General features: G+C 34.5%; 4 protein-coding genes and 5 non-coding genes across 10 annotated transcripts; 3 read left to right on the top strand and 6 right to left on the bottom strand.

Annotated features, from left to right (window-relative positions):
• Positions 1 to 1,062: 1,062 nt before the first annotated feature.
• On the bottom strand, positions 1,063 to 12,948 carry unk-1 (C3H1-type domain-containing protein; the record flags this gene model as incomplete). Of its 2 annotated transcripts, none has more annotated exons than NM_001375079.3 (15): positions 1,063 to 2,612; positions 2,850 to 3,215; positions 3,264 to 3,379; positions 3,424 to 3,691; positions 3,766 to 3,944; positions 3,999 to 4,131; positions 4,669 to 4,822; positions 5,022 to 5,157; positions 6,550 to 6,640; positions 6,689 to 6,742; positions 6,951 to 7,062; positions 7,113 to 7,208; positions 7,254 to 7,367; positions 8,597 to 8,777; positions 12,860 to 12,948. In NM_001375079.3, the coding sequence occupies 14 exons, from the start codon at positions 8,701 to 8,703 to the stop codon at positions 2,511 to 2,513; spliced, it is 2,028 nt and encodes a 675-aa protein (NP_001361954.1). In that variant the 3' UTR covers positions 1,063 to 2,510. The 2 variants fall into 2 exon arrangements, with proteins under 2 accessions (NP_001361954.1, NP_001263959.1); NM_001277030.5 differs by having other exon boundaries at positions 1,100 to 2,612; positions 3,267 to 3,367; positions 5,022 to 5,163; positions 12,860 to 12,887.
• C34D10.4 lies at positions 4,356 to 4,606 on the bottom strand. The gene has a single exon (NR_071620.1). It is a non-coding gene; the product is annotated as an Unclassified non-coding RNA C34D10.4 (non-coding RNA).
• On the bottom strand, positions 9,833 to 9,904 carry C34D10.5 (Truncated env protein; the record flags this gene model as incomplete). The annotated part of the gene is made up of 1 exon (NM_001361817.1): positions 9,833 to 9,904. One exon carries the CDS (start codon positions 9,902 to 9,904, stop codon positions 9,833 to 9,835), a length of 72 nt encoding a protein of 23 aa, NP_001348798.2.
• On the bottom strand, positions 10,358 to 10,505 carry C34D10.3. The gene has a single exon (NR_071619.1). It is a non-coding gene; the product is annotated as an Unclassified non-coding RNA C34D10.3 (non-coding RNA).
• Positions 12,949 to 18,530: 5,582 nt separating the features above from the next.
• On the bottom strand, positions 18,531 to 24,249 carry F45E1.1 (KfrA_N domain-containing protein). The gene is made up of 3 exons (NM_001392805.1): positions 24,033 to 24,249; positions 19,993 to 20,128; positions 18,531 to 19,204 (listed from the first exon to the last, which is right to left on the bottom strand). The coding sequence occupies exons 2-3, from the start codon at positions 20,121 to 20,123 to the stop codon at positions 19,057 to 19,059; spliced, it is 279 nt and encodes a 92-aa protein (NP_001379765.1). The 5' UTR covers positions 20,124 to 20,128; positions 24,033 to 24,249; the 3' UTR covers positions 18,531 to 19,056.
• F45E1.8 lies at positions 21,594 to 21,787 on the top strand. The gene has a single exon (NR_071618.1). It is a non-coding gene; the product is annotated as an Unclassified non-coding RNA F45E1.8 (non-coding RNA).
• Positions 23,473 to 23,611, top strand: F45E1.12. The gene has a single exon (NR_071617.1). It is a non-coding gene; the product is annotated as an Unclassified non-coding RNA F45E1.12 (non-coding RNA).
• On the bottom strand, positions 23,854 to 24,198 carry F45E1.2 (uncharacterized protein; the record flags this gene model as incomplete). Its single annotated transcript, NM_076947.1, has 1 exon — positions 23,854 to 24,198. One exon carries the CDS (start codon positions 24,196 to 24,198, stop codon positions 23,854 to 23,856), a length of 345 nt encoding a protein of 114 aa, NP_509348.1.
• F45E1.10 lies at positions 24,226 to 24,359 on the top strand. The gene has a single exon (NR_071616.1). It is a non-coding gene; the product is annotated as an Unclassified non-coding RNA F45E1.10 (non-coding RNA).
• Positions 24,360 to 24,508: the final 149 nt, after the last annotated feature.

Below are 24,508 nucleotides of genomic sequence, written 5' to 3'. Positions count from 1 at the left end.
TGTCGTCCTCTGAGCAGATAATTTCACAGGTTTAGGAATTATCAGTTACTTTTTAATTAACAATTTCCATTTACTTTGTTAATTTCTTTCATTTTCCGACTACAAACGATCAAAAATTAAGAAAATCAGTGGAATAATAAGAAAAAAATGCAAGCGCGCTTCATCGAACGAATAAATGGCGGAAATTTAAATAGGCATGGGGGGAAAACTGAGATTTTCCCCATTTTCAAAAAATCATATAGAATCAGGGAAATTTTTTTGAATGTTTTATCATGATATTCGGTCATTGTGACTCCATAGGCGTGTCTTAAAGGTGGTGTAGTCGAATTGTTTTATTGCTTTATGAGACTCAGAATTGTCTGAAAACACCGAATTTCATAATGAAACTTCTTGAAAACTTTTCAAAAAAAAGTTATGACGGCTCGAAAAATGGCCTAAAATTAGTGAAAATTTGAAATTTGACCGACTTATCATTGTCACAGCGGCTGGAAACAATTTTTTTTTAATTGTCGTCTAATTTTGGTTCTAGACGTTAATTATATTGCGTTTTCAGCTTTATTAAGGTATTTAAAAGTCAATGGACGAAGAGAATTGGTAAAAAAAAATTGACAGTCCACCTCTAAATTTTTTTTTCAAAAGAAACAAATGGAAAACGTACTGGAAAACAATTTTGAGGCAATTGTACTACATAAGTACTTGTGAAGAAAATATTACATTGAACATTCAAAAGATAATCAGGAATAGATTTCTACAAAGTATACAAATTATCAAATAGAATTATATTCTGTAAAATTAAGTTTAAAAACAATTTAGATCCCAATAAAAGAATGGGCAACTTGTAAATTGCATTTTTCTATACAACAAATATGTACTACAAAAATTGAGAACTTAGATTTATAAAATTATATTTCAAAAGGCTTCTGGAAACGACCGACTCGAAAAACTTGAAATCAACACCGGCATCAATGAAAGTACAACTTTACACACTTGCCATGTGACCAGGTCAAGCGCCAGAAAGTGTTGATAATCATCTGACTGTTCCGACACATTTTCACTAGAAATTAAAAAAAAACACTTTTTATTTCTAACCATTTCAATACAATACAAAATGTTGTTTGAAAATTGAAAATTACAAGAAATATATAAAAGTGGAAGAGCATATAATGAAAAGGAATGGGTTTGAATTAATTTTCCCTACTGAAATTTAAAATGTTAAAAATTGAATTTTTGTGAGAAAAAAAGGCTTAGAACTTGGGAATTACAAAGGTACCATGTTTATAAAAACTACTACAAAGCATTCAAAGACGTTCCTATAAAATGGGAAAAGTTCGAGCACATAGTTGCTCCCAAATAATACAGAAAAACAAGAAAAGTTGGAAAAAGGTAAAGAATTTGATAACTACCAGTGATATAAAGTGGGGGTACTACAAGTTTTTGGTGATGTTCAAACAACCGTTGTATTGTCTACATTATTCTGATAGATAGAGGTCTAGGAAGTACACGGAACAGTGAAATTTGGGAACAAGAATGCACATAAGTTAAGAAAAAGTGAAACAATGAAAGGTCACTACTAAAATTTGAAAAAATTATTTGTGAAAATAAAAAGAAAAGATAAAAACAGACGATATTTCAAAAAAGCATGGTGAAATGTACAAATGAATAGTTGAAGGTGTATGAAAATGGGGAAGTAAGTGATTTAAAATTCTAAAACCGGAAAGCTTCAATTTATAGTCCTACCGGGTGGGTCATTTGGGTTAACGAATTAGATTGAGTTGATTTGAAAAATACAAAAATCGAAAATAGAACATGATAAAATGAAGAGAGGGTTGGATGGTGTGGATCAACTAGCAAAAAGTGAAAAAGCTTCTAATATTTGAGTGGGAAGTGATGTGGCGGAAGTGGAAATTAAAGACAACTTGAAGATACAAACGTGGTATCAAAGGACGGGACTATTCACGCGTAACTAGATGAAAATAGGAAAAACGAATTACAATATAATAAGGAAATTCAAATATTGAAATTAGAAATTATGCTGAATTAATCAATATATTCAATCACAATAATTTTTTTTGGCATTTTTGAAAATTTTCTTTTGAAGGAAGTCGTTTAGAAAAGGGGTATAGTTATGAAATTTAAAGAGTCTTATAAATTATCCGCGGCGACCTATGCATTAAAAAAATGTTGATTCTAGCAACAAGAAAATACGAAATACTTAGACGTTCCGATTTGGAGCCTATCGAACACAAATTGAAGGTAAGACAGTGATAGTGTTGGATGGTATGATGAGTGAAATTTGGTAGAAGATGAGTTGACGAGAGGGGGCAATGTCTGCTCATCATCTGGTAAGTTATCACATAGAATCGTGGCAATAGATCATATAGCGGCATCAGAGCAAGAAATTTGAAAATAGTGATTAAGAAAAAAAGGTGAGAAGAAAAAATTAAAATATACAAATAGAGTACCATTGAAAAACCCTGAGGTTTGGAATTGGAAAACGATATTAAAAAGTACTAGTTGGAGCAAACGGGGCAAGAACTTTGATTGTCAAATCCAGATCGGGAACGATCACGTCCACAACGGGCACAAGCTGGTGCACCAGTTTCACAGTCGTTCTGAAATAGCAAATCTAGTTTTTTTAGTTACTTGTGATCAATTTGTGGCTATGATATCCGAATTGCGGTACTTGATCCTTACCATTAGAAGTACGTTTTCGATTAAATAATCTGGTTACTTGTACCAGGGAAATACGTTTTATTCAATGAGTTGGTAAAATTCACGTTGGGAACGATTTTTCAACCTATTACCAAGTTTTTTTGTTGAATAAAATACTTGATAATTGATAAACTTACCCCAAAAATATTGTAAGGTGGACTGTGTTGAAGACTAGCTGATGGGCGAATTCCTCCGTCATAATTGTCCTGAGGCAAACTTATTGAAAGCGGGGATCCCATCTGAACTGGTGGCATGAATGGAGATTGTGGCATCTGGTGCTTCATTTGTTCAATCTGCCCCAGCAAATTTGATCGCTCGGCGAGAAGTCTGTTCTTTTCCATAAATTCTCCTTCAAAACGCATTCTCCACATGTCGGCTTGTTGTCTGGTATGTTTCAGTGACTCTTCAAGATACTGACACTTGTCGCTCAAACTGTTGAAATCCTCATTTTTGGGCTGCTTCATGTAGTCGTTGTAGTCATCTTGAGCATAATCCTGGGAGAACTGAAAATTTCCCTGTTTCAGGTTTTTATGATAGAAAATAAACTGCACCACATTTGGATCAAAAGAATTGCCAAAGATATCGGTTGACATCTGATCTTGTTGGCCAAAAAATCCGGTTGTATTGCCATAAGGATCCAAAGAAGCTGTTCGTACTGAAGAAAGCACTGAAACTTTGTTAGTAACTGATATTTATTTTAATATGGCTTACCTTCATTAAACAGATTGAGTTGTGTACCAGACTCGTCGATTCGTGGAAGATCTAAGCTCAACTCGTCCAGCGTTGGTAAAGAGTTATCAGCAACTACATTGAAACCGCTGTCAGATCGGCACAATGAAGACGTGGAGGTTAATGCTGGGTTTCCAGAGTCGATTGATGTCATTCCATTGATGATCATGTTTCTTTTAAGCATGTCCAAATGTCCCATGTTGAGTGAATGTGTTCGAAGTCTTTGATCACCTCGTCCAATTGGTGGCATCTAGAAATTTATTAATCTTTGCTTTTTGTTTTCATTTTCAAAAAGTCAGAATTGTTAGAAGAATGATTAAATACCTCAAAACTTCCAACAATCGGGGAACGCTCATATCCTGGTGCTTTCGGGTAACTGCTTGAAATGGAATCAGTTGTAGCATATCCCTGTTTTGCAATTGGAATTCTGTTTTTCAGCACGGATGAGTAACTCGGTGAGAATCCATTTATTGGCGACTCGAAGCGTTCCGTTGGAATGCTGACTGTAAAGAGAACAGGTGATCTATATTTCTCCAAAAAAGAAAGTAAAAACTCACATCCATTTGGAGACGGGCTACACTGCTCTTTCGGACTTGGCTGGGTGCTTCCAACATACGGATTTCTGTGTGCATGAAGCTCAGAATCGTGGTGAGCAAATGCGCAGAAGACTGCTCTCGGGCAGTATCCATGCTGAATTGGGGGGTTTGTTTTAAATAACGAATATCCAATATTAGAGAAAACATTCCAAATAATACTTTTTACTCTACAAAAGTTGTGGTTTTAAAAAATCCCCAGAAAGCATTTGGTGCAAATACACAATTATTAATTCAACTCGACCAATTAACTTGTTAAAACAGTATAAAATATAATTGATTTTTCGAAATTTTTGGTTGAAAGTTTTTGAAAATTTCCGAAAACTTCTAAACATAAAGCTCTTCAGAGATTACAAAAACATTGATGCATGATCCTTCCTTAACATGCGTAAATTAGAATAATTGAAACGTGAAACTCATATAACATTTTTTTGGTCAACATTCACACTTATGATAAATTCAAATAGGTTAATTGTCATTTTATAACTGTACACGATATGAAACAAAATTTAAAAATTGAAAAAAAGTTTCACTATCACATAATATTTGGGCAAATTAAAATGGAGCAGATTTTTGAACAACTCGATTCTACTGGAGTTTAATTGTTGTTTTCATTGAAGATTTTTAAATGTACCTCCAACATATCATTGCACTTTGTTGACTTGTAGATTTCAGGATGAAATTGTTGTTCAGTGCGTGTATGACAATATTGACAGTTATCCCCAGCCTCACAAATGTCTGGATCCAACCACTCATCAATTGTTTTTGCAGCTGGACACGGAGTAGATCTGCAATTTTTGTTGAGTGCGCGTTGGTTGTGAAAGGTTTAATTTCGAAAAGTCAAAGTTCGATTTTGACAACTTGTTTGCCACCGACTCTTTCATTCCCTTCTAACCACATGTGCTATTGCCTGTTTATTCAGAACTTTGACGCTTTGCTCGTGTGAGTTGCGTTATCAGTTTTATCACTTCAATGACATCAACAAACCTGTACTTGTACAACGCAGGAGGGCGTCGACGATCCTTTGAGTTGTGATAAAACGGGCAGGCGTATCCTTGTCTGCAGAGTCGAGCTGGTTTCCTGCATTGCTCCGTTTTGTAGCATGATAGCACGTGGTCTTGTGCTGCAACTAATTCAGAGGTTTATTACTGTCAAAAATCTTAACTGTCAGGTTATTCGAACTGAAAAGCATAAAATCAAAATGCAAAAAAGGCCACGTAGGCAAAGATATCCCACTCCCAATATACAGTTCCGAGACAAAGACTCATACAGTTTTACGCCTATTCTCTGGCTTAATTTTGAAATTCCTCCAGGATTTTTCAGAGTTTTTTTAAAGTTGAAGTAAATTTTCAAAAAGTATAGCAGGAAATACTGTTGAAATAAATATTGATGGTACAGTACACTTAAAACTTAGTAATAAAACACATTAAGGTTATAATGAATTGACTAATTTTTAGAATAACTTTGGGTTTTCAAAGAATTTGAAATAATGTGGCCCGTTCAAAAAGCTTTTTGATGTTCAAATAGAATTAAAGCAGAACTGAATTTATAAATGACAGGACAAATACTAATTAGTTAACTTCCAAAGTTATAAGGCAAAAACTGATTTATTGCCATTTTTCACTCAAAATTTCGAAAAAATTAAGCTTAATTATGATAATTGTTCATTTTATTACTATGGCGGTGGTTCTTAACAATTTCCCTACTATGGCATTGTAATCTGTAACTTGAATTGTCCACGACAGCGGTTCCGTAAGCAATCTCAATCCCCTAAATAGTTTGTTATTTTTGCCTTTCATCCTTTTGTTTTCGAAAAGTTTCGAAATCGCGATGTATGGCCCCCGAATCCTTCCGTCTCAATGTCATTTATACCATCTGCAGATAGTGCACAAAAACATGTCCATCCATTCACTGTGGCCGTCGTTTCGTTTTTCTATTGTGCCGTCAACGTGCCCATTCGTCTCTCTGGTGCGCCCCATCTATTTTGCTGTTAGGTGCCCCGGGGCCCATTGTGTGTGTGCGCGTTCCCAACGACTCACAGAGATCACAGCAAGTTGAGAGCTTGGGGGCGAGCCAGTGACGAGGCAGATGGTCATGTGATAGGCGCAATAACATGACAGCACGAAAAAAGTGGGGCGCCTACACGGAAAGAGCAACACAAAAAAGAAGGAGATGGATAACCAAAGTGAAAAGAGCACGTGAGCACATGAGCACCCAAATGATTCTTAATAATCTATCCCGTTGTTGTGAAACATTTTTTCTTCATCTAATCGCTCATGTGGTTTTGAAATCAGTATATTTGCCAAATGCATATGACATTATTGAACAAAATTTTTTAATAAACTATAAGAAAGAGTATTAACAATTGGGGCCAATACTAAATATTGTGGTTTGTTTTTATAACTAATGAAAAATGTCGCAACAATGCAATCAATCGCGTTCATATGCAATCCGCTATATCTCATTGCGAAATCTGCATGCATATCCCAAAAAGGCGAACAGGAAAACAACTCACAGTGCCATTGTGGATCTTCAATCACAAAGCTGGTCTTATCGCGTCCCTCGCCGTCGACGACTGTCGAAAATCCGACTTCGTGTTGGTCGAACTGAAGAACCGAAAGATAACTGGTTTTGTTAGGGGAATTCTTGGCTACCATTGGTGGACGTATATCGTTTGCCGTGTGGGCGAAAGCACAATGGGCACCGTTCTGCAATGGAAAATAAGGAAAATGTTCCGAGGGAAGCGTGATAGATGAAGAAATGGAAAATGTAGTTGTTGTTGTTCAAAATATCTCACTTTCACTTTCACACTGCACCTCATTTTTAATTGAGGTAAGGTATAGATTATAGAATTTCTGTTTTTTAACACTAAATGCAAATTAGATAGAACTGAAAAATAAAATTTCAAAGAAAAACCTTGACGCATTGCCCCCGGGCGTCAGTAGGGTGTACACATTGGGCGGTTTTGTAGTAGCGTAGATGGTATTTGCGTTCTACATCCCCAGATACTCTATGAAGAAATATACAGCTGCAATTTTGTATATACCAGGTACCAGTACAATATTTGATATCTCTTACTCTTCCCCGTCTGGACAAATGCCGGTGTTCTCGTCGTATTTGTCACAATAAATGTCGGGTGAATAATTGAATGAGCCATCGCTCCTCTTTACTGGCCTATAACAATGTAGGTCAGAAAACTAATAATGCACGGTGAAATACCTTCGCCTCCTCTGATTCGCAAAATGCCACTTGAAGCAAGTGAACGGTCGGTGTTGCTGACACTGGTGTTGTTTGAAAAGCGGACATGCTTCTACTCGGAATTCGTTCAAATAGCTGAAAAATGTTTACTTCGGCAGGTTTAAGTAATTGTCGTATATTCATCCGCAATATTCATATTTCAATTAAGATTTAAAGTTTTCTCCAGCTTCAGATATACTATGCAGGGTCGAACTTAATTATTTTTGCTATGAACACCATTCGTCTTTTGAGGATCCAAGTACCTAAGAGCTCTCACTGAGCAGCATATTAAAGCAATCACGCTCTAATAACAGTGTCCTCTTTATTCGAAAAGCAGCTCGCTGCCCGCATTCTGTTGTTCTTCTCTGCACTCTTCATGTCTTGCATTTAAATCAAAACACGCGTGTTTTCATTTTCACGTTTTTTACCATGTTTCCAATAGAATGTATTATGAGCGGAAAAAGGAAAATGATTGTGAATAGTGAAGAAATTTTTCTTGGAAATTTTATTCTCAGTTATTTTTTAAAAGATTGAAAGAGAAAAACATGCATGTTTTCATTTGAATTTCATCCAACCTTTGACGAAAACAAATACATAACGCCATTTCTTTGTTTTCCACAATTTTTGCCTCTCTTAAACATCTTTCCATCGTTGGTTTGTCTATAAAAAAGAACCCCTGGCGTTTTTCCTTTTCCTCTAGCTTCTCCAGTTCCTCTTACACACTTTTCACTTCACTGACCATATGATCATGCGGATATTGAACACAAGTGAGCACGAGGCGACAAGAGACGGTGAGACGCCGCATAGACACGCAATGCAGTAGAGGTGGCAGATAGGTTAAAGTGGGCGCTAGTGGTAAACAACGCGGCCGCGCCGTCACCCCCCCCCCCCCCCTCATCTCTTTTCATGGTTGGTTTTTCTGACACTGGGGGTAAGGGAGAAGGAACGTGTACAACAAGAATTTGAGAGATGTGCAGAGGCAGTCAATGAAGCAAAAATTACGAGCTACTTTCAAAAAAAAAACACAATAAATTGAAAAGAAACGTTTTTTAAAAACAAGAGTCAAAATTTTGTGAATAACGTTATAACTGTTGAAATTGTTAAATTGGTATTTGTTTGGATGTTTTTGTTTTTAAAAATAAAAATGTTACTTTTAGTTTAATTTTTCATCTTAGCAACATGTATTTCAATGTTTTTAGGTATCTCAAGTTTTCAAAAAAAGTCTAAATTTTATTTTTTTAAAGATTATTCTTATTTAGATATTATTTTCAAGTAGGTTGCTCTTGACAACCAGTTTTTGGAACCCTAATTTCCTCGATACTCACTGCTGATGGCTTGGTTTTTCCTGTAAGAAGGCGTCCGGCGACGGAGACGAATTCTGTTGTTGTTGGCCACAACTTCCCACTGAATTCTGTCGCTGAGTCTCCGTCATCGAGTGACGTCGCGACGGCGGTTGGCCAGCGTTGAAAATAATCGACTTCGGATCGCTCCCACTCCGGTTTGATTCTGCAAATATAGCCATATAGATGAAGAGTGAAAGATGGAAAAAAGTAAAGCTCTGCAGGTGGTTGGAATAATTATATTCAATTGAAAAAAATTACTTTGAATTTCTTTCCAAAATATGGGTATGTTCTCGACAACTTATCAATCAACTTTAACAATTTAGGAATGTCAACTGGAAAAAATGCCGAAAGTCGGAAAATTTTGGTTGGAAAATTGGGGTCGATTCCGAGTTTAAATTTACCGCAAAAAAAAACATTTTATATGTTGCTTCGAACAACTAAACAACTTTTCGTTAAAAACACAAATTATCTTTTTGGTATTCGACGTTTCACCAAAAAAGTGACGCGAATGGACAAGGACTGTATACAGTCTCCACCCCCAGTTTCCTATACAACCTCCTGAACTACCGCAAACTACCTCCGATGCCTCCTCACAATTCAAAATGGGTTCTATTTTTTTCTTGGACTGCCCGTTTTTTCTCAACTGTGGCGTGCCGCCGGTAAATTGAAGATGGAACGACCTGAATTTGATTCACACACCGCGTGATGTTTACGCTGGGCAAGCAACATGCATCTATTGCAGTTTGGCAGGCGACATTGACATAGCAGGACAAAAAAATCCGATGCCGCGCCAGCAAAAAAGTACGATAGTGTATCGAAAAAAGTTTCGAAAAAATTGTTTATCTTTTTTCTAGAACTGCTGAGTAAAAAAATGGAAATTATTTAATCATGTGAGCACTAAAAAACAGCAAACGATGCAGTTGATTGTTTTTAATTATATTGGAAAGTTTTTTGAACTTATTTTCTTCATTATATTGGAAATAATGAAGAAAATAAGTTCAAAAAACTGCGTGGGGTTTATTCTCAGTAATAATCATAATAATAATGATAAATAGTAGTAATAGTAAAGGAAATTAGATTTTCTGTGAAGCAAACGTTAAAAATTCAGGTTTCCCAAAAGGGTTACTGTAACCATAAATTACCTAAACGTGCGGAGAAGGCGATAAAAGTGTTGTTGCAATGTTGTAGTGTACTGAAATCTCAAACAGCTTCTTCATCTCAAATCGGACATCGTCCTCTCTCTCTCTCCACAATCTTGTTTGTTGTCGTTTTTATTGGCGTTCCAGGCAGTTTGTGTTCGATGACGAAGATTGCTTCCCGCGGCGGCAAAGAACAAGGAGAAGAAGGAGATGAAGCAAATGACAGTTGATAACAACGACTGGTAACTGATTATTTTGTTTGTGTCGCGAATTTTTTCAACATGCACGGACTAAGATTATGAGGAACACGAGGTGAGACGGAAAAAGCGGAATGTGAAAATTTGCACGTACTTTAAAATTTAAAATATTTGAAGAAATTTAGGATTCAAGTGGAAAAGGAAAATATTAGATTTTGGGAAGTTTTGCGATATGCAAAAGTTTTAGATAATTTCTTTTGCAGAAAAATGGAAAAGTTGAGGCTAGCAAAATATAAAAATAAAAATGGGACTGGGGTATTTTTTCTGTGGGTGAGGGGTGCCTTGTGACCGACCCAAACACCCCCAGTCAGTAGGAAGAGAGTATGAGAGCAGAAAGCAGAGGTATTGTAGAAATCGGCGAGGCGCCCCACGACGAGACGCCGCGCCACAAACACACGCTTCTTCTTCTCCTTCTTCTTCTCCTACTCTTCTACAGCAACCACGAGACGTCCTGCGACGATAACTGGAGCCCGGGGGGCCAGTGCTCGCCGAGCAGCTCCCCCCCCCCCCCTGCTCCCTACTTTCCAGCGCCGACCCCCAGCTCGGCGGGTGAGCAGAGCGGCTGGGGGAACAGAACAAGTGGCGTTCCGTACTATTCATCATACTGCGTACTATTTGCAAAGCTTGGTTTTTTCGAGCAAGCACAAAGGCAGTCAGTGAACATAAAAACAGGTAGAAGCAGCACAACGAACGGAAAATATTTGAGAAACTCCATTTTTATGGCAAGTGGTTTGAGGAAAAATCCTCGAGAAAGAAGAATAACAGAAAAACATGCGAATAAAATCGAAAAAAAAAATGGGAACGGCTTTAATGCATGCGAAAAATGATTCACTTTTACTCAGTTGGTTTATTACATCAGAAATTTTTAAATGGAAGGATAATCAAATAATTTTGCATTCATTTGCCAGAAGTTTTAATGTTTTTTCCAATTTCCAAGTTTCTGGAATTCTTTCCGAGAAAGACTTGAAAAATCTAACCAACGGCTTCAATAATAACTGTTGTAAACACAATCTTTTCCGTCTAGCGACTATTCGATATTTTCAGAATAAACTAATGAGCTCCTTCTTTTCCTTTTTTCCTTTCTCATCTCTCTACTTCTACATTCAGAGAGCTCATGGAAAAAGAAAGGAGGGGGTAAAAATTGTTTCAACACAAAAAATTGTTTCAAGCAGACTGGGCTAGGAAGAGTGTCGAGCCGTTGACTCCAAGGCAGGATACTAGCTTGAAAAAAACTAACACATTTTTCTTTTAAAAAACGGCTCAGCTCAAGCTCCATGATTAGATATAGAGCATTCCCCATGTTTCCTCGTTTTGTTGCGACTGGCGTTAATTGAGAGATTCGTAAGCTTAAACAAACTACAAAATATATTTTTAAAAAAATTATGGTGCAACTGTGAATAAATACTAATTTTCAAGATACACCACAATCAAATCGGATTGGAAAAACGCTAAAAAATGAATGTCTCAAAATGTTTTCTAGAGAAAATAAAAATATTTACTCTCAACAATGATGAATTAAAAATAAAAGTGTTTTGAATAAACCAAATCTCTAAAACTTTTGACTTTGGAAAGTCAGAATTATCCTGGATCATCCAGAACTCTTAGCAAAAGTGGTTACCCTTTTGAGAATACACTTCTCCACATTATTTTGTTTCCGCGAGTCTCCACTTTCAATCTTTATTTTCAGTTTTCTCTGAGCTAAAACGTAAAACGAGCGCTCGAGCACAAGGCAACACGATGCTCTCAGTTTTCGGTCCGTTCACGAAGGAGCACTGTGTTTATAAGAAGAAGAAAGACGAATCCGCGTGACTCTTTGCTCGACTAGCCGTCTTCTGTGCTCAATAGCTCGCCTGACTGCTTTGGATAGCATGAATACTTGTTGTTTTCAAGGGTACACGAGAAGTTTACAGAGAAAAACCACTTGGCAATTTGAACGAAAATGAAAAAGCCAAATGGGAAGCTGCTTTTGTTTATATATTTTTTTCATAAAATAATATTTATTTAACATAATCTAAATACTTATGTAAATACATTATTTTCAAACCAAACTATCAGCAAGAAAAAACAATCAATGCACAAAAGTTAGAAAGGCAGTTTTTCTCTCACAATAAAAATCTCTGCAGTCATCCCAATTGTTCTCTTGCCTATCTAGCAAACACAAAAACGTCAACAATTCGAATGAAAAACTAGTTCTGAAGGTGAGTCAGTGACGAAAACAGTCTTAGTTGTTGTCTACAACCGGAAAATTTGAGCATTGAGCTCAACAATTGGGAATTACTGGGAAAATATGTAATTGGAAGAAAAATTTGGGAAATTTCTCAATCTCTTAAAAATGCTAACACTCCACGTGTTGGTGACAAGTGTTTCTTCTTTTTTTCCGCACAACAATATAACTTTTCAAAGTTTTTCATTATTTCAAGTCAAAAAGCGGTGAAAGCATAGTTTACACCAGCTAAAACATGATCGTATTTTGAAACCCCACAATGTTGAAACATGAATACTTTAAACAAAATTAAAACATAAAACTGGAAGCAATTTTTCGTCCACGAATTCTAAAAAAAATGGCTAATACTGAGCTTTCACAGCTTTTTGACTCAACATTAAGAAACTATTATAATGATATTTATTTATTTTAGCACAATAGGAATAAAATTTAGTCTCTTTATCTGTTGGGAAGAACCTTTGCTCATCAACAACTTTTTTAGTAACCATTAATCATAGATTAGCACTTTGAGAAGTAAATGCAAATTATTGTTATGTTTTTGAAAAAATTTGAAAAGTATGTTGAAATAATATTCGAAACATTTCAACATACTTGCCCTGCGGAATGTAATAAAACTTGAACTAACCTTCATCAGCTCGTGAGGATAATTCCATCGATGCAGGTGGTTCTGATGCGACCGATGGAATTAAATTGGTCTTTTTCGATCTGAACATTGTTGATTAATTCTCGAAAAATTTCGAAGCGGAGCGAAAAAAAATTAACAGAGAGGGAAGAGACATGAAAGTCATCATTATCAGTTTGAAAATAGAATCGCCCGTCTATGTGCATGTGACAGACAAATATTTACAGTTTTCGACCTTATTTTTCTGCTGTTGCAGCCGAAAATCATGGAATATATCGACAACTTCACAAAAAATTGCCAACGTTTTAGATAAGGTGTAAAAGTTTTTCAACAAAAAACTAGTATTTGTTTGATGGTCAGTCTATTTGAGGTAACGGTTCATTGGAAAACTTGTTGAAAACATTTCTCGATGTTATCTGGCATGTTTGAGAGGCGGGTTATACTCAATAGTTGGCGTGGAAAAGTGTGACAAGCTCAAAAAACTTGTTTTCCAATTGATTGATAAACCAATAGAGCATGTTCCGATTGATAAGAAAAGGAACCGAAACAATGATAGCATCCAATGTCACTGAACAAAGTTCTGATACAATATCATGAAAACTTTTAGTGTAAACGGAATTTTAAATAATTAAATTTCTCGATCTAATACATCATTTTAAAACGGAAACCACCAGCTGACTGGAAACAAAGTAATGTTTCAAAAACCAAAAAAAATCAGGTGATATTTCGAACTCTAGTATTTTATAATTATTAGGTCTCCAAATAAGTTCCGGGTCGAAAATCATAACTTTGTTCGCTGCGTATCGATTTTTATGAAACTGTGGGAATTTACGTTATCAACCATGATCTTTCATTTGACAATAGTCACAAAATTTTTTGACTGTCCGAAGTGCCCTAACTCGGAGCCAATTTTTTCAGACATTTTTCAGATCTCGCTTCTTTTCAGGTTTCAATTGAGGTTTGTGTGCGGATTTTGCTAAATTTAGTACACAATGTAAGAAAACAAAAAAAGTTTGGAAAAAAATCCGTCCAAAAAAAATTTTTTTCGTCGGTCGTCAAAAATCTTCAAAAAAAAATTTTGCCGAAAATTCTTGATGTTAAACTTTTTTTGTTTTCTTACATTGTGTACTAAACTCAGCAAAATCCGCACACAAATCTCAATTGAAACCTGAAAAGAAGCGAGATCTGAAAAATGTCTGAAAAAATTGGCTCCGAGTTAGGGCACTTCGGACGGTCAAAAAATTTTGTGACTATTGTCAAATGAAATACCATGGTTGATAACGTAAATTCCCACAGTTTCATAAAAATCGATACGCAGCGAAGAACGTTATGATTTTTGACCCGGAACTTATTTGGAGACTAATAACATCTAAGAATTTCTTCAAAGCGATATATAGTTTCAAAAGATTGTTGATCTTGCATCATGTGTTGAATTTACCTATAAAAGATAAAAAATATACATACCACTATAATTAACTGATTTTTTGAAGAAATAATTGTCCAACTTTCAAAAACGCGATTATTCAAGTTTGGCCACAATCACCGAAATTTAAAATTGCTAATTGGTTTGAATGTGGGGGTTGTTTCTGATGTAGTGTGAATTCAAACAGGGCAAGTAGACCATATTGAAAATTTTTTATTTTAATTTCAGACAGTTTAGAAATTCTTGTCCTTTTTGTTCGTTTTTCATATGTGGAATTTCTAAATTTCTAAATATTTTGGGTATTTTATAACTAAATCTTCATGACACCCTATTAAAATTATTTTAAGAAAATACAATTCATTGAAACATTCTGTTAATCCTTGTGTTTTTCATATGTTCTCAGTAATTCCATTTTCTATAATAACAGAAGCCTAAGCCCATTCCAAATTCTTTTCATTTTTTTGTTTCATTTTATATATTTTTCCGGAAGCATTATATCTTTCAAATAAATATCTATCATGCACATTTCTTCATGTTTACACTAAAAGCCACATGCCATTTCAAGATCACATTTTTTCATCTGAATAAAGAATAAAATAAAGAATACATCGGTTCAACTGAGGAAAAAATAGAACAACTGATGTCTAGTGTCCTAGAGGGAAATTTTATAAAAAGAAAAAACAAAAAAACAAAAGCAAAAAAAAACATCATTCCACTCAGCAGCTGAATCATTGAATTTTGAATTTTGTGAATTCAATGGGAACTATTTTTGGCAAGGGGTTTTTGAGAAGGGAGTGGGAGGAGTGTAAAGCTCTGAAAAAGGGCATGTTGTTGACGAGTATATTTTGCAAAAGGTTTAGTTGCAAGAAAGAATAAAAACTAGAGATAGCAAAAGCAAACGTGAATGAAAACTGAAAAGCACGAAGGGAAGTCTATGGGGGGTCTAAAAAGCGCAGAGAAAGGGGAAAGAGATTAACGATGTTGACTGAAAAGTGAGACATATCATATGATTCGTTGGAGTTGAATTGGCTCTTGGTGCATGTACGTACGCATTTTATGCGGCTGACATGCAAAATTTCGTTCTAATACAATTTTCGGATAGAGCCAATTCTTGTGGAACACAATGTTTACTGGTGTTTACTGGTGGAGTAGTGCCAGTGTGAAAAATGTCAAAAACTACATACTCCTATGGTTCTAAAAAAAAACAAATATCATACTAAAACTTTTCAAAAAATTTAAATATTCGAAATAGTGTTAATTCTCAGATTTTCCCACATTTTAGATAAAAAAGTAGTTTCAAGCATTGTAAGCGTTTGATTGTCCTGGATTGCCTTACAAGCACATATTTTAAATTTTGTGGCAACTGATCAATGTCTTGACTCAACATTTTAAAAAATCTAATATTTTTATTTTACGGGCCCTACTTTGTCGTTTAATTTCCAAGATAATCAACCATTAAAAAAAAGCAAACCCTGATTTTATGCTTAAATTTATTCCGCAAGATAAAAATAAGGGAAAAATATTATTTGTAAAAATATAGATTAAACTACCAGTGTTTTAAAATTACTTGAAAACAGTTCAAAAACCACAAAGGATCCTGCCAACATGTATTTAATTTGAAATTGTCTTCCTCCATTTTCAAACGACACTTCGTTCTAAATCTTGAGAATGCATTGAAATTGGCAGATTGGCAGTGTTTTGAACGACCTTTTAGAAGGAACTAAAAAATTGAAGACCGGTTCGAGTTTACATCAAATCAGTTGAAAACCATCACGAGTTTGCCATTTTTTGGACAATTTTCCGTTTGTGAGAAAGAAAACAGAACAATAGCACCCGCGGAATTATGAGAAGTGACCAACTCTCAAAGATTATTGGGAAAAAAAATCGAGATAAAATGCTTTAAAATGTTCAAAAAAGACGATTTTGTGAAAACAACTGATTCTCAAATTATAGTTAGTTTTGAAAACAAGCGGAAATTTTGTTATTAGCAAATTGAGCAATTTCTGCCGTTGCCGCGTGCCAATAAGCTAGTTTGAACTAAAACTCAAATTTTGTTTTAAAACTTGCAAGTATTATAAACTAGTAAAGGCATACCTTATTTTATGCAGTTATATTGATTTGGTTATTTTTGACATTTTTCTCCTTCAAAAATTTTGTTAGATAAAATAATGAGACACAAGACTGTTTGAACTTTATAGCGTTATTGTATTTCAAATTTAAAATCAAAAACAGTCATGCAGTGAAATGGTTTTCTCATGATATGGTCAATTTGAACAAGATTTTTTAAAAATGCACACCACCTGGCATGATAGATTAATCGTTTCTTTCTCTCTCAATCTGTATATGCCTCTTTTTGACCTTCTAAGGATATTTACATGACGTCATGTGAACGGAAGGAGAAAAAAGCAGAATAGGAAAGATGCATAACATATAATTATACGGTGTAATCATGGCATACAAGCATGGAGGTGCAGCTGGTAAGTAAAACATTTCCATGCAAAAACATGCACGACTGTAAATGTTTCAGGCAATACGCAGGCACTAGCGCCGATGGAAGGTGAACCACGGCGAGCAAAAGTGAGAACAAGCAAATAGTGGCGTTCAGAAGAAAAGCAAAAAGCAATGGGGAACATTTTAGTAATTTTAGGACATCGGAGAATAAGAAAGTATACATATATAAGCAAAAAATTTGAAATACTCACATTTCAAATGTCACGAGAAGAAATTAAATCTGAAAAAAAAACAGATCGCACTCTCAAGGTTGCAATTTTTTGCACATCCTTCTTTTTTCCACTGACCCTGACGCGGAAATTGATTGACATGTTTTCTCCATTTCAAATGGTAAGAACAGAATACGGTTGCATGAGATGGTTTGAGATTCAAATTGCGGGAACTGCAGTTCTCAGCTGACGCTCAATGATCAAGGGCACTTATGTGACATAGTGCGTGAGATTTTCTCGTTCCATCAATGATGTTATGATTTAAAAAATTTCGGAGCTATTTTTTTTTTTTGAAAACAAACTGAAATGATCCCGACAAATTTCCACCTTTTTCTGAACAAAATATAATTTGTATTTCCAAAAAAAAAACACATTCTACAGTTTCAAATATCATAATTAAACACTTCTAAAACTGTGAGGTTTCGAAAAAGCTGTAGTTAGTTAAGTTCAATTGGTTTTTTTTTTTCAAATTTGAATTTTTTGAGAACTTTCTAGCACTGTTGCAAGTTCAAACCTTTAACATGTTCGATACAAACATCGTTATTAGAAAAATAAAACTACTAGAACATTTTGGGCCGAATTCTCAAATTATTATAAGTAAATTGTGAGTAACGACGATTTTTTTGACTATAAATGAGAAAAGGTTCAAAACATCAAAAAGTATCACTATTATAGTCGGTTACTTCAGCGCCATTTGAGTTGATGAGAATGGTTTTTCCGCTGGCAATACTGTACGTTGAAAATCGTTTGGAACCTATCTAAAAAATGTTGGCAAACATTTTAGGCGTTAATTTACAAGATTACCTTGCTTATTGCAATTATCAATAATCATGCAGAAAAAGTCAGGTTTCTATACCAAACATAAATTATAATATATTATTGAACGTTTAAACATTTTTATTTTATTCGCATGTTTGAAGAAAACGCATAAGTAAAAATTTTCGTTTTGTTTCAATACTATTATGTGATTGGATAATGAAAATAAAAAATACAAAATATCAGTTTCTGACAAAAACAAAACTTTCAAATTAGAGTTTTTGTAGCAGATTCCTGTCAAATTGGCCATTCTCTAGTAAGTGGCTCTGATAGAATTACAATCTTTTATCAGAAAATTAAAAAAGAAATCTTTCAATCTATTTCGTTCACTTTTGAAATGTATTAGCAATATGCTTCATAAATTACGTTTTGAAATACAAGCTTAAAATAGAAAATTCTATCAAATTTTTTCCGTGAAAATTATCCGAAAATCTGCGCACTTTCTAAATAGAGAAACTCTAACTACAAAAAATTTATTTTAAATTACTAAATAAAAAGTTTATCAGAAAACGCCTATAAGTGGGATTTATGAAAACGGTCATATTTTTTGAACAAGCTGGAAAGAACTGTGCGATTTTTTGTTTGCATTCTGGCAAAACTTGTCAACAACCAACACACAGTTGCTCAAATATTATATGACGTAGACGGAAATTACTATACACACCTCTATATTTTTTGTTGGCAATTTTATCCACAGGTAACAACAAATCGCATTCTAAAGAACACACGTTTTATGCTTTTCTTTATTTCTTTGCATACATATGAAAATTGGATTACAAATTATTAAAAACACTAGTTGTGCATGTAAAGTTTAAAAAAAATGAAGAAAAAACGGGGACATTGTGGAATGGTGGAATTTTGAAAACGAATTGAACAATAATTTTTGAATAGAATAAAAATGGACAAAGGGAGAGGAAAAGAGTGAGTGAGAAACCAGTCAGTATGTCCTAAGAATAGAATGAATAAGGAACAAATCAAAGATCATGGAAATCCACAAGAACGTGGCAAGTATATGCATAGCTTTCAGGTTTTGGTTTTGGTTTTGAACGAAAATAGTGGATTATTGTTTTTCTTATCTGTGAATATTTTCCTACACGGAAAAAAGTTCAGAATATAGCTGTAGATTGATAAAAAATGTTAAAACTTGAACTACCGAAAGAAACAATTAATAGCGTCTCGACATAATCACTAGTTTCAATTTCATGGATGGAATACGGTTAATTCTCTACACGAGTTGAAGCCTACAGCGTTTGGTTCCCATCTGTCTTCTGTGATGTGTTTGTTCCATTGACGTATGCATCGATTTTTACAGTGAACCGTTTGTTGTTGTGCCACTGGTTGATGACACGTTGGCGGGCTTCATCTTTCAAATGTTTAGATATAGCTTCTCTGTAAGAACATTTGATATCAAAAACTGTTAAAGCAAAATAGTGAAGATTTATAGTAAGATTCATATGTTGCGAAACTTTTAATCATTCGTTGAAAAATGTCAGAGTTGATGACAGAACAAAAGTTTTCAAAATAAGTTTGAACGGTAACGTAAACGCGATTTATTAAAAGTTTGTGTAGATCAGAATTTGTTATCTTTACGTTTATTCAAAGTAGAAAGTTTTCAACTAATGCTGATGTACTCAAATATTTTATTATGTATTGGCTATGTCTAATAATTTTTTTAAAACATTTTTGAGCTAAAGTTTTTGAAAAACTGAAAAAAAAATTGTAAATGGTGTTCTGTCTTTCAGAAAATGAGTTTGTTCAAAAAAAAAAACAAACAAAAAGCGATATGCGGCAAATCTTTCGGCAAACCGTACAAAACGGTTAATTTCAGTATCCAACTTTTTGACTCAAAAAAATAAATATGAACGTGTGAGAAAATGTTTGTTCAATATGTAAATGTTATTTATTTGTGTTTAAAAAGGTTGTAAAAATTTTTGCCGTTTTCCGATAATATGTATTTAACGACGCCGGTAGCAGAAATAGACAGATTTTAAGCTCTACTTGAAGCCTTTGTCAAACTTCAACAAAAATAAAGATTACTTTTCAATTTCCCCTATATTTTTATAAAAACTTTTAATTTTAAAAAATTAGATTATGATACAGACTATGAGAATAACAATTTCGTACATTGATGTGTGCGGAATTGCAACATTTTAGTTTTAGAAAAATGTTTTTCTCACCTGGATGGGGATGCTCTTGGTGTTCTTGGCTCTGCTGCTTTTCTCTTTAACCACTCACGGAATGCGGCATCTGCATTGTCTCGCTTATCCTTATCGTCATCTTCAAACTCTTTTACACGTGGGCGATTCATGCTCTGAAAATGTAAAAATTATTGGAATTCACGACAGATAAAAAGCAACAAAGATAGTTTCAAAAAATAGAATGTGGCCAAACCGACAGTTGGTTTTATGTTGACTTGTGTGCTGTGGGGAGTTTATTGTGAGTGCGAGACACTTTATAGATTGGAGGAAGCTTGAGCAGCGAACATCAAACAGTCTGCTACTGCTGACTGTTTCAACAGAGAAATGTTTCCTCCACACTTTTTTTGGGAGAAACTTTTCAACAATATTGTACGTCAGCCACTATTTTACACTATACACTGAGGTGAAATGAACAAAAGAGGGTGGCGAAGAGGGTGTTATTATCGTCCAGGTTTAGTAGGCAACTATATGTAACTGATTATATTAGAGTGCAAACAGGAAATTGTAGATAGAGTATGTGAACCAGAAGCCAGTACGTGTATTCAGGATAATTTTTTTAATACTTATTCGAAAAAGTAGAAAAAACGTTTTATTTTTAAATTTCAGACTTAAGCTGATTGAGACATGACTTACAGACATAAAACTTGAAAATATGCGTTTGTTTGAAATAAAAACAACTCCACAAAAAAGTACAGTGAATTGTTTGAAGGTTTTTTTTTGAACCTCCCGTTTGACCTCCCCCGACTGGCTAACATTAAAATTCAAATATCCATCGAAAATGTTTTTAAAAACTCGAATCAAAGATAATTTTTTTTTAAAATTACGCTCTTAATTTAACGTGAATTTTTGTCTTGACACAATCTACATTAGACGAAAGGAAAATTTATTTTTTATATATCAAATAATTAATTTAATTTATTAATTATGCTTTCTGAAATCTGGGAAGAAACAATAGTTGGCCGTTTTTAAGTAGGCCTACTGAAGTTTTTTTTTCATATCAAAAAATAGGTGTAGTTTTTGTTTTTTGAAGGACTTGCTCTATTTATTTTTAGCTAATATGCATTTTTCACAAATCACTAATGAAGATAGAGAAGTCAAAATTCTAACTTTCATCTGAAAAAAGTAGATTTTAAAATCTGCAGCTGAACATATTTGAAGAACACTATTCCTATCAATAAAGCCATCAAATTTCAGTGTGAATGCACAATTTGATATAAATTGGCAATAGAAAGATGAGCAAATATGAGCGAATGTTTGAGACAAGAAGCATCATTCATAAAATCTCTAGGGAGAACATGCTCACATTATAATTGTGACGTTAGGAGGGATTTGTAAAAGGCTTTGGGAATCCATGTGGATGGTGGCTTTCAACGGTTTTGATAAAATAAAACGGAGAAAGCGAAGAGAGAAAAAATCGGAAAAAAAGTTTTAGAGTGTTACACATTCTGCCACTAAATGTAGAACTGCCTCAAGCTGGACAATAGCTACTTCTCGATCATTGCCGATTGTTGTAAAAAGTTGCATTTTTTGGCGCCGTTGACCGCCAATCACCTGTCCTGCCCTATTCAACGTGCCCTCGAAAAACCTGATATTCATTGATTTTTCAGCGCGAGTAAACCGCAAAATGCAGAACCAGAATATGTATGAATGAATATTATGCAGTGTGGTCGCAAAGCTAGAGGGCAACGAGGGCGAAGAGAAATAGGGGAATTGAATCGAAAATTAGCGAAGAGAGAGAGGAAGAATAAGTGACTAGGTTGGCTCTCTATTGTGTGTGTTCGGCAACAAAATTGAATAAAACATACGGGAAACAACAGAAGGAAGATGTGGACCTACCTGTGAGATGATGATGGGTGGTCTTCTCTAGATGTAAATTATATGCTTTGGGGTGTGAAAAATTACGCAAGACAAACGTGGGAAGCATTATTTGTGACTAAAGAAAATGAATAGCATTAATTTCAGAATAGAGAGTATAAGAACATTCAGAATCAAGAAAAAATTTGACTGCACCGCCTTTTTAAACAAATATAACGGAGTAAAACGTATTGAGTTTAAAAATTTCTAAACATATCGGTAATTTTTCCCCTCAAACAGATACATCTTCTGATCAACAAAAAGAGTTGTTTCAAAATGTTTTAAAAATCAATATAAAAATCCAACAAAAATATAATACATTTTTATTATTATTACTGCTATTTTCAAAAAATTACTGAAAACATTTTGCCAGTTTCCAGGCGGACTTCAAAATTCAAAACATTTTTTAACTTTGAAAATCACATAAAAAATTTTACACTATTGGTTTCATGATGATATCCATGAATTTTGGAAAACTTTTTTATATGGATCTAACTTTTAATTCTGATTTTGAAAATGTATACAAGAACATTATAATAAAAAATTTGGAAGAAATTGCTCATTTTCTTATTTTCAGCTTAAAATTACTAATTTCACTTTTGCGACCAACGATAAGATTAGTAAAAACATAGACAAATTAATTGAAAACGGTTAAATCCTTGTTTGCATTTTACTAGACAAAATTTTTCATTTTAAAATGAAGTAAAACCACGATTTTCTTGTATTTAAAATATTCAGAATTAGGAAAAAAAAATTATAAGTGTGTAAGAGTATATAGAAACATCGAACCTAAAGAACAAAAAACCAAATAACTGTGAAATTTAAAAATTGAAAAAGTCAACAAATGGAACATGTGATTTCATAACAAAATCTGACTGATTTTGACAATTTTCAGGTACTCGCTAATTAGAAAATGACCTCGATCTGAGAGATTGGTCAAAAATCAAATTCTTCCCCTATTAGTCACTATTCATTTCCGTAAGACGAACTGACACACCTTGTTTAACAAAGTTTAACATTTGGGACAACAGAAGTCGAACATTTTCAACTTTCAAGTGAAAAGAGGAAATGGAAAAGAAGAAAAGCAAAATCGAGTGCACTTTTCACACCTCTATGAACCTTTTCCCCCACATTTATGACCCTAAAGAAGACGACGTTCCTCCCTTTCTCGATCGCCGTCTCTACCTTCCGCCATTATATTCTCGAATTGGCAAGCGTGTGCGCACGCGTGTCTGTTTGTGTGCAGAACAGCGTGTCTAAAAAGAACAGAAGGGATTCGGATTTAGTTTCCTCTTTATTTCCTAGACATAATGAACATTGATTCACAAGGTGTGCACCATTGGAAGTTCATTTCGATGACCTAAATGTGTATCTCAAAAAAAAATTAGGAAATTGTTATTTAATTACTTCAAAACCACGTAATACGCAACATAAAAAACTAATATCGTATTTCCTTTATTAGTCTTGCATGTACTACACTTTTTCATAGATTCAACTGGGTGCAAGACTTATAAAAGCTGAAGAACTAATTTTTGGAATACCATAAATATATAGATCTCTACACAATTTGGAGCTGCTTAAAACTCAAATCTTCATACACACTTTTCAAAAAAAAATTGACGCGTTGAACGTTTATTTTATATTACATTCTGACATACAGTGCTATGGGAGTACCATAAAAATGGTAGTTCGGCGCACTATACCTACGATATATTTCCCAGAGGGAGATTTACAGCGAGTATTGCAATATTATTAGGAATTGCATTAGTGGTAAAGAAAATACGGTATATTTGTTTGAGCTCTAGAAAATTGTGTGTAAAATCTTAAAAAAAGCCGACTACTGAAATTCATGATAGCGAGTTTTTGAATCTTAAAAAACTCAGAGAATTCAATATTATACAGCTTATGTTTTTAATGAGCCTGAGAAAACAAATTACTTTTAAAGAAATCGAAAATGAAAATTTCATGATGAAGGAACCGGAAACTTTAATACCAAGGCAACCTTGCCAAAAAAACACTATATGCATGTTTGTAAGAAAAGTAGTAGTAGTAGTAACTCAACAAAAAAAACGCGTGAATCGGAAGTCGCGCGGGAGAAGGGTTGGAAAGATGGCCGAAATAAGACAGATAGCCTTGACTTGCCTTGCTTCTTGGTGAGCGAGCAGATTGTGTGAGCTGGTGGGCCTGCATGTCCGCTTGCTGTTCTCGGCTCCACGAGTTGCTTCTCGGAGTGGCTCCACCGGTGGCGACCGACTGTAGAAGTTCGTCGAGTTTGGAGCGACGAGCCACGTGTGTAGTGGCGGGTTCGAGCGCCACTATCTCATCCGTCATTCTTTGAACGATCGCGTGTTGCAATTGTTGGGATGATGGAGAGAGCTAGCTGTAAAAACAAAAACATTGTTGCTTGAAAAAAAGAGAGCAAACGGCAAGTATACCAAAAAGGAAAGATAGACAAAAGGAGTAAAAAGTGGGGGTTGAACTTGTGTGTCAAGCGAATCATGCAATTTGCGGAAACCCCACTGCCCACTTATGTGCTTCTGCTTTCTCACATTGTCTTCGCATTTGAGCTTTTCAAGCAGAAAGTATGAGAAGATAGATAGAAAAACGTTTTTGAAAATACTACATGAAGAAATTTACTGAA

The sequence above is a fragment of the Caenorhabditis elegans genome, chromosome X, assembly GCF_000002985.6.
Source record: "Caenorhabditis elegans chromosome X".
Lineage (NCBI taxonomy): Eukaryota > Metazoa > Nematoda > Chromadorea > Rhabditida > Rhabditidae > Caenorhabditis > Caenorhabditis elegans.
This window is presented reverse-complemented; position numbering and strand designations above follow the sequence as displayed.